The 9,342-nt window shown below is 49.8% G+C and overlaps 1 protein-coding gene across 1 annotated transcript; it reads left to right on the top strand.

Annotated features, from left to right (window-relative positions):
* Positions 1-401: 401 nt before the first annotated feature.
* Positions 402-9,042, top strand: SCAMP4 (secretory carrier membrane protein 4; the record flags this gene model as incomplete). The annotated part of the gene is made up of 5 exons (XM_009865577.1): positions 402-530; positions 3,634-3,790; positions 6,939-7,040; positions 8,024-8,141; positions 8,837-9,042. Coding segments are annotated over 5 exons (683 nt in total), but the record flags the coding sequence as incomplete, so codon positions are not given.
* Between the last annotated feature and the right edge of the window lie 300 nt (positions 9,043-9,342).

Raw genomic sequence — 9,342 nt, 5'->3', positions numbered from 1 at the left:
CCTGACATCTCCACTGGGTGATACCCAAGTACTAAATTCCAGTTTGAGACCTGCTTTCCACATGCACCTTTCCTTCCTCTCATGGAGACGTAGCTACTACGGGGATGTAGCTACTAGAGGTCTGAAGGCCTGGTCCATGCACCAGCAAGCTCACCTACTCAGAGGTTGTGTCTGAAGCTAAATCTGCTTGTCTGGACCATCAGCAGCCGTTCCTTTCCCTTTAGTATTGTAACTCAAAACCTCTGTGCAGCCTGTTTCCCCCAGATTTATTTTGTTTTCCCTTTGGATTCCTGCGAGACTCCTCGACCTTGGGATCCACGGGTATGTGCTGGGACGTTCCTCTTGCTCAGGCTCACGAGAAAGTTTCTGCATTCAGCTAATATCTGTGTTCTGTGTTCTAGAAAAGGTGAATAACTTCCCGCCGCTCCCCAAGTTCATCCCTCTGAAGCCCTGCTTCTACCAGAATTTTGCTGATGAAATTCCCATCGATTATCAGTCTCTGGTGAGGAGGATCTACCACGTATGGATCTGTAAGTTGAATAAGAAACCTCCGCTGGGAAAATGTGTATGCGTAGTGAAAAAAAAAGTAGATTTTTGTGCTTTGTCTGCTTTGGTTTTGACTACGATTAGTTGCTGAGAAAGAGGAACTGTTTTCTCTTAGAACACTGTAATATAACTTTATACCCAAATTTTAAGCTGTCTTGCCTTGGATCTTTGCCGCAGAGATGCCATTGAAGAGAGAATCACAGAATCACAGAATTTTTGAGGCTGGTAAAGACCTCTGAGATCATCAAGTCCAGCCTCAGTCTGCTAGGAAATTTGAGTGTGCTAGGAAATTGGAGGAGGAAAAAAAACAAGCCACATTCAGTACCTTTGCTAATGCCAAGTGATGTTTGAATCCCCAAAATCCACCTAAAATCCTGAAGTTTGACTCCCAAAAATCCACAAAAGGGAGAATTATAGGCAAAAAAAATATTAAAAATGTGGCCCATATGCTTGCTACCTGTTTGCCCACCTTGCTGTAGGAAGGCTAAAATTCCCCCTTGTCTGTGCCGCCCACGAATTTCCCTTCCTGATCGACACAGCGTCTTGTAGCCAGTCTCTGTCTCTTCCCTGGCTCTCCAGAGCCCACAGATTGCTCCCCATCCTGCTGGAGAAGGGAGCTGATCCTCTCGGTCACAGCTGGCGCTTTGCTGATATTCCGGGTGAACAGACCTCCTGGCGCTGGGCTCGCACCGGCTGGCTCAGCCCTTCGAAAGCCGGTCAATGAGAATTGACCATTCTTCTTCTCCAAGGAAAGAAATCGGATGAAAACTGGTGTGGCAGGCCTAGGAAACCACAGGCAACACTTTGGAAGATTAAAAAAAAAAAATAAAAAAATCTTCTTGCCTTGCTTATCTTTTTCTCCCCAAATGCTTGTCATCCTATTTAGCCTTCTCACCGAAGGAAAAGCTCGTTTTCTGCCAGATACGCCTTCGGTGGCGTGGCTTTTCTTCCAGATGCATGGGATGGGTGTCTGAGAGAGATTTGTGTGCGCAAATAATAGCCTAATCTATCACTCCATTGTTCTTCCCTTATTCAGAGACGCTGAAATGAGCTCTGTAATTTTCTTGCCTGAAGAAACTGCTTGTCCCTTCAGACTAACCGGCGAAATGTTGCGCCGCTGTGAAGCCGCCTTTGTCCCCGACTCTCCCTGAACAAAGGGGTCCCTCGTTCGAGTTGATGGCAGGCGGGCAAAGGGCCAGCCATTCAGGCAGCCAGGCTGGAGTTTTCACCAGGAGTTTTCACCAGGGCTTTGAAATTTCGCTTTCTTTCGGAGTCTCCTTGACTTTTTGGGATGGGACGGAGGGACGCGCACACGTAGAAGGAAGGTGGTAAACAGGAAACGGCCGATGTTAAAAATAGACCCGCAAAAGTGGGCGCTGGAAGGTCGAGTGCTCGTTGTTTTAATTGGATGCGAACGTTTTTCGTTAAGGCCGATGGTGATTTGGGGAAATCTGCACCAGAGCTCCCACTGCTGGAGAACAAACTCCAGCCCGACGTGCAGGGAGAACCAAAAGTTGCGTAAAACTCTGTAGGTGCTCTTGGCTCGGTAGTTTTGAGGTTTTTTTAAATCAAGACAGCTTTTGGATAATTCTGTCAGAGACTTCTGAAAATAAAAAATTGGAAGAAATAAAGCTAATTGCTGTATAAATAATTAAAATTCTTTCTTCTCCCCTACGTTAAGATGCATCCAAACCATTGTGTATAGCCACTCAGAAGGAGTTTTGTGTGCAGTAAAACAATGTTTTATTTTAACTCCCATGTAATTTGTAGGTCAGAAGCAGCAGCTGGGGTCCGGATGCTTTCCGTGTTAGATTCTCCCGACTGTGTTGTCGATATTATTTTACGACCACAGAACTTTATAGCTGTTTAACAGCCCCTGGGCTGCATGAAGTCAGGTGGGGAGTGTGCCAAGGGGAGGAAAGAGAAGAGTCGGAAGGAGCTGCAGAGCCACTGTGTGTAGCGAAGGAAGGAATGGGCCAGGCATCTTCCCTTACCAGGGGTGAAACGAAATGCAGGGATTTAATTTGGATGGAATAAATGAGGGCAGGGTTTGAAGCATCACTGTGAGCTCAGGACCAGTTCCTGACGGCTCTTTTGTGTTTGGACCCTCTGCCTTTTCGTTCTTCTTTTTTTATCTTTAGTTACCGTGAATTTTTTTTAAGAGTTACCCCCCGTTTTCCCAAAGAGGAGCTTGTATTTCAGCTACACCTCCTGGCCACGGGCAGAGCCTGGGGAGGGTGCTGGGACAGCTGCAGGGGGTCCCTGGGGCATTGAGGGGAGTGGGAGGGGAGGAAAGCGGGGAGCCCCCGGCACAGGGACTGAGCTCAGCCTGCCGAAGCCGAGAGGAAAACGCGCGGCCCCGCTTTGTGGTGGGAGTTCTGGGGAACGAAGGGAGCGGTGTCGCTTCGTGGCAGCGGTACGCGCTGGGGACTGCTGTCAGCTCTTCCTTTTCATCCGAGTGGCAGGAACAGGGATGTGAAAAGGCCTTTAAGCCACCCCTGCGGTTCCGCGTTCTCAGCCTGATTGGAGTTTGCTTATCCCCTCGCTCGAGGCAGCACTTACAAGCCCTAAAGTGAACTTCCAGGCTTGCCTGGAGGCCCAGGGGAGCAGAGAGCCCGTGAGGCACCGTGCTGGCTCTGTAATAGCTCCTGAGGCAGCCTCAGCAAGCTCAGAGACCAATGCCGTGGGTAGGCTGGGTGCAGGGCAGCGTTTCGCAGCCCTCTCCTCTCCGAAAAGGGTTTTGCTACAAATGGGAATTGAACCTTGATCATGATTCTTAATAACCCTGGCCTGAGTCTTGTACTGGTCACCCCAGCAGCTCCCCAGCTCTCCATCCTTTGGCAGGTCCCACAGAATTTTCCCCACCCCTTTGCCCCAGCAGTGCTCTGGAGGTGGGTGCGTCTGTGCTGCCGGCTCCTGGGGACACGCAGGGACCTGCCACCCACTTGGAGCTGCTGCTTTCTTGGGCTTGAGCTTCCCCCCGCAGCGTGGACCCTTCCTATTACAACACCAGGAGTCGATTTCCTTTGTCTGCACGAGGATACAAAACCGCACAACCTCACGTTCTTTCCTCTCCCCTCTTCACAGTTTACTGCGCCACGCTGGTGGTGAATGTCATTGCCTGCCTGGCGTGGTGGATCGGAGGAGGCTATGGGGTCAATTTTGGTTTGGCCATCCTCTGGCTTCTCCTCTTCAGTCCCTGCGGCTACGTCTGCTGGTTCCGACCCGCGTACAAAGCCTTTCGGTAAGTAGAAGCCCATGAGGCAGTTTTGTTTCACTTTTGTCTGGGAAAGGGAATTTGTTGCGATCAGGGAGTGGAGATCGGTCTGTCTGGGATAAAGATTAAGGACTTGATGTCTCAATGTCTGCTTTACTTTCAAAATGAAGAAGGAATTTAAATCCTAGGTCTGGGGGTCTCCTGCCTGTGATTGTAGATGAGCAGCAGTGAGTAGTCGGCCAGTTCCGCGAGGATGAAATTCCTATTTTACTTCAATATCTCGTGCTTAGCAGCACCCTCATATCAACATAGCATTAAGACAGATGCTAATTTGGCGAAGTTTCATTGAGGCTTGTTTTGATGGAAGACTGTTACTAGTTTTTGAGAACTCTTCTGGTTTTTGTCTCTAGATATTTGAGAGCTCGGCTGCTTTGCTTTTTAGATAAAAGCAGTTCCCTGGAGCGAGTCCTTCTGAAACTCCACAAATATTTAAAGCCATCCTACATTTTCCCTTTAATTAATAATCATTTGCATTTGCTTGTGCTCGCTGTGGATCACAAGGCATTATTCAGACATCAATGCGTAACGCTTGTCGGAGTCGGAACGGTCCTGAGCAGTTTCCAGCCTGATGCGAGGAGGCACGGAGGAGGGGAGGGACCTGCCCGGTGTCACTCTGGGGCCCCAGCAGAGCCCACACACCAGGCAGGGATTCGAACTCTGAAAGTGAAGCTCTTTCTGGTTCCCAGAATAATCTGGATTTTGATTATTCACCCGGTTCTGCGATGAGTTGGTTTAGGTAACAGTAAAAGCAGCTGATAGAAATGGAAGCTGGCAGGTGGGGTCCTGTCTGCTTAGCACGTGCTAAATTATTTGTTTAAAGGCTCTTCTGAATTTACTCTTTGTATATTAACGAGGCCTTGAGCAATCTGGGCTGGTTAAGGGCACCCCCGCCCATGGCAAGGGGTTGGATTAGATGATCTCTGAGGTCCCTTCCAACCTGAGACATTCTGTGACACGAGGCAGTTAATGCTCTGGTGGTGCTTGAAACGTCGGTGCCTCCATCCTGGAGTCCAGGTGAGGATTATTTCTGATGGAAACGGAAGGCCCCTGGCTTGGATTCATCTGTGAGTTTGAAAGGATGTGAAAATACCAGCTGTGAACTCTTGCCCTCTGGAGCTGGGGTTTTGCCCCCATCCCTAGTTGAGAAGCCTCCGAGCGCCGGCTGGAGCTCTGTTCAAAGAGCAGTTTCCTTTCTGAAGTCTGGGAAAAATTACTCCTCCCCGGTGACCTCCGCTGGGCCTCGCAAGGACCGTTTCTAATTATTGCTTTAATGTTGTTTGTGTGTGTTTATGCAACTGAATACTAAAAGGTCCCCGAGGTTACTCTGTGTAAAGACTTCTACAGTTTAAAAAAAGTAAAATAGAGCCCTGGGGACAGACTGGCAAGCCCAAAGATCGTCGGCTTTGACATCAGTGGTAGAAAGAGGCTGGAAAACCACTGCAGTGGGGCAGCACTCGCTGTTTCTTGTGGGACCGCAGCTCGTCGTGATCCAAGAAGGTGAGGTCAGACCCGCTCGCTTGTGCTGGTTCTGGGAAGAGGCGACCCCTTCAGCGTTGGCATCGTGTGCCGCCAGGCCGCTTTCGTAAAACCTTCGTCAGGCATCCGCATCCAAAATTAAATTAGCTGCAGAGCTTTGGAGCTAGGGCAAAAACTGTTGCAAATCTGCACCAGAAAGCTGGATCAGAAATCACCTTTTCTGTGTATCCTCGTTAATTCCCGCAGATCCTTTCAAACGAAGACTCTTCCAGCCCTTTCAGGTCGTAGCTGCAAGAGTCTGTTTGAAAGCTCCACTTTGAGCCTAATCCTTGTTAATTGGATTATGATAGGCACTGCTGCGAACGGGCCATGGTTAAAGTATTTCTTTTACGTTGCTGTACTGAGGTGATATTTGAAGGGGGGGATCGTGAGGATGCTGGGGGATGGCAGATTTCTTTCACAGCACTTCTGTGGCTGTCGGTTTTGGTAACGGTACCAACACGGGGGTCTGGCCGGCGGCTTTTCCACTTCTGGGGTCCACAGCATTGACCTCTCCAGAGCCTGGGATGCTGCCTCCCTCACCTCCTCTTCAGGCATTAGGAGCTAGAGTTATAATATTAATAAACATTAAAATAGTAACAATTCAAATAGTAAAGATTTACGTACTTTCAGGGTTTGAGCAGGAGCTGGGTATCACCGGAGCTCTTTTATAAATTCCCCCTTGCACCAAGCTGCTGAAGTGGGTTTTGTGAATCTGTTCTGTAAATCGTGGACCCTTTGAGTTCCTGAGAGAATGAGCATCATTTGTATCATTAAAAATGATGGTTTGGGGAATTTTAGATGTGCTCAGGCTTAGAGTGAAAGGTTGGCTCATCCACGTCGCCGCTTTAGTGGGATGAAGATGTTTTGCCGCGGTTCTGTGCCAGAGCCAGCGCTCGGGCGAGGCAGTGCTGTGCCCCAGCGCAGCCGTGATGGGGACACCATGAACGTCGCTGGGCAGCCTTCTTGTCTGGGATCGTCACCCGCCTGTCGGTTACACCACATAAATTAAAGGACCCTCTCAACCTGTACATCCTGAAGATGTGGAGCCCCCAAAGATGTGAGAGTGTGCTTCTCTATCTCCCCAGACAGGGCACAACCCGCTCTTCTTGTGCCTTTTTTTCCTTCCTATTATGTCCCAGTGTGGGATTATCGACCGTGGGTGTGTACGTGCGGTGACGAGCAGTCGCTGAGACATTCCCAGCTGGAATTCTCATGCTCAGCGATCACCTTGAACGTATGGGCCCCCTTGTGCCTTCGTGCCAGCGGCTGAGGTGTCAGGCTGCGCTGTCTTCAGTTGTTTGGTCAGAGAAATGATTCAGGCGCTCTCTGTTCTGCAGGAAACTGCCTTTCCTCATGTGTCATCATCCATGCAATTACTTTGGTAGGGTGATCGCAGGAGCTGGGCTTGTTGGAAGAGAACGGGCACTGGTGATTCAGGGATCCGTGTGCTTTCACTGCCAGCTTTCAAAATGTGTCACCGTAGAGGGATCTCTTCTGAGATGCCCCACTGGAGGGTCCGTACACGGCGGGGCCAGACACGGTTGTGAAGCCAAGGCGAGGTGCCAGCCTCCCCCTAACTTCCTCTCTTCCTCCACAGGTCGGACAGCTCGTTCAATTTTATGGCCTTTTTCTTCATCTTCGGCGCGCAGTTTATTCTCGCGGTCCTGCAGGCGATCGGGATCTCCGGATGGGGAGCTTGGTAAGCGGGATGCTCCTCCAGCCTCAGAGCCCAGCGCTCGGCTCCCAGGCCTGAGAGCTGCAGGCGACAGGCTGTCACTGGGAACTTTTGGGAAACGGGTGGGAGTCTGCACGGGGTGGAGCAGAAGCAGCTTTCTGTTTTCCTCTGTGGCCTAATTACGGAGTATGTAATTGCATTTCCATTGCTGGTTACTGCAAGAGTTTCTGTCTTGGCAGAAGTCGGGTGTCTTCACCCGCTCGTTCTTTTTAGCACCTTCCTACGACGTCCCCTTCTTTTTACCATTTAACGAGCCTGTTCCAAGATTGATCTGGTCCCCTCTTAGCTCTGCCCTCACAGCGTTCGCAGCACATGGTGAGCAGCGCAGGATGACTCACCGCTGGCCTGCAGAGCAAGTATTGTGAGAGTTGTCCTAAAATAAATGGGTCGGTTTGGTGTCTGTCCCTGGTTGTTATAATTGTTTGGCATTTTAACTTTCTGTCTCGAGAGTCTCGAGAGCAGTTCCATCCGAAACTAGGAATAACAGCAAGTCCTAGCAGTCCATAAAGCATTTTGTTTTGTTCAGTGCCGATGCTCTCCAGTTATCCTACCTGGCTACTGCCGTCAGAGGAGTAGAGATACAGTGTAAATTGTAAGACCCTCGTGTTCCCTGTCCTCAGATCTAGATTCCAGACGCACGACCTCAGCGCAACCCAAAGCACCTTGGGAATAAATCTCCTCTTCCCAAAGTCCATGCAGGTGGCTGTCCCCTAAAGGGCTGCGCTTGGATCAGTGAGGGATGCTGGCGAGTGAGATTTGACTTCTGGGGAAATAACCTGCCTGAGCTGCGTTTAATTCTGTCCCATTTTCTTCATTGTTCTTTTCATTTTCAAGAGCTTTAAAGCTGCCTTGGAATTTCTGAGCGTGAGCAAACATTTTTTTCTGATAAAAAGGACACTTCAAAACGAGCTGTAATGACATTGTGTCTTCCTTTCTGTTTCTCCCAGCGGATGGTTGGCAGCCATTACTTTCTTTAGCACCAGCGTTGCAGCCGCTGTGTTCATGCTGTTTCCTGCCATTATGTTTACAATGTCAGCGGTCGCGATGCTCATCTGCATTTTAAGGGTAGGTGCTTCCGACATCTCTCTGGCTCCAGAGTATCCACGCTCTGTGGCACAATAACGTGACCAGGCAGCTTAGCAGCCGCTGTAAGCTTTACAAGGTTTTGTAGCGTAGTCGGTTGGTGCCTCTCGGAGCATCTAGAGGACAAATCCAGGTTACACAAGACAGCTGGGGCTGGACGTTGTCACTGTTTCACGTGGTGATGTTCCTTGACGTCACTCAGTGCAAATTTCCTGGTCGGTGGTGGTAAAAGTGAAGCCTCTCGAGATGACCCGCCCTGGGGACTGGGTGGCAGGATGGGAGGTGGTCCTTGGTTCTCTGCAGAAAGAAGGGTTTGGAGGCAGGGCTGTCTGGAAGGCTTCAGTAGACTGAGGACAGAGGAGGAGAGGAGGCAGAATAACAGATATTGAAGAAGCAACGTCGGGTTTCCGGAGGTTTCAGCCCGGTGGCCTGCGTTAGCTGCCTTGCTGTGGGATCCCCAACTTGAGTCCCAGATGTGGCTGAAATGCATTCAAGCCTTGGGTTCCTGTTTCCAGTTTTCACCTCTGTTCACTGTATTATTAGATTTTTAATGCTTTTGTTCCATGGCAACAAATACATGATACAGTATCAAAGTGCCTGTAGCCCCTCTGAGGGAGAGGTGGGGTGGGTACCTGTTGCTGACTTCCCTCTTTTTCTTCTTCTCTTTCATCCATTAGGTACACAAAATCTACCGAGGGGGTGGTGGAAGCTTTCAGAAAGCTCAGGACGAGTGGAACAGCGGCGCATGGAGGAACCCCCCCAGCAGGGAGGCCCAGTACAGCAATTTTTCTGGGAACAGCCTGCCAGAGTATCCCACAGTGCCCAACTATCCCCCGGGAAACCAATGGCCTTAAGCAGCAACAGCTGCAAACTGCCTGGATTCTCTTTTTTTTTTGGTCTTATTATTATTTGAAAAGATCATTTGCATTCCCCTCCCCCAAGCACCCCAGTCATCTTGGGGACTTTTTGTTTGTTGGTTTTTTTGTCTCTCCATCACTACAGAAGATACCTGCTGCCAGCCCTTGCTGCCTCCGGAGCTCTGCACGGCCTTATCAGAAATTTTTTGGTTGTTTGCATTGAGTTACCCCATTTGCCTCCTTGCAGACCGAGGAACCAACTTTTCACTGCCCTTGCTTGAGGGAATCCTCTCGTGACCACGCGTGAAAAAGGCTTGACTTCCCCA

Source organism: Apaloderma vittatum, unplaced genomic scaffold (assembly GCF_000703405.1).
Source record: "Apaloderma vittatum isolate BGI_N311 unplaced genomic scaffold, ASM70340v1 scaffold31992, whole genome shotgun sequence".
NCBI lineage: Eukaryota > Metazoa > Chordata > Aves > Trogoniformes > Trogonidae > Apaloderma > Apaloderma vittatum.
The sequence above is the reverse complement of the archived record's forward strand: the minus strand, read 5'-3'. Positions and strand labels throughout refer to the sequence as shown.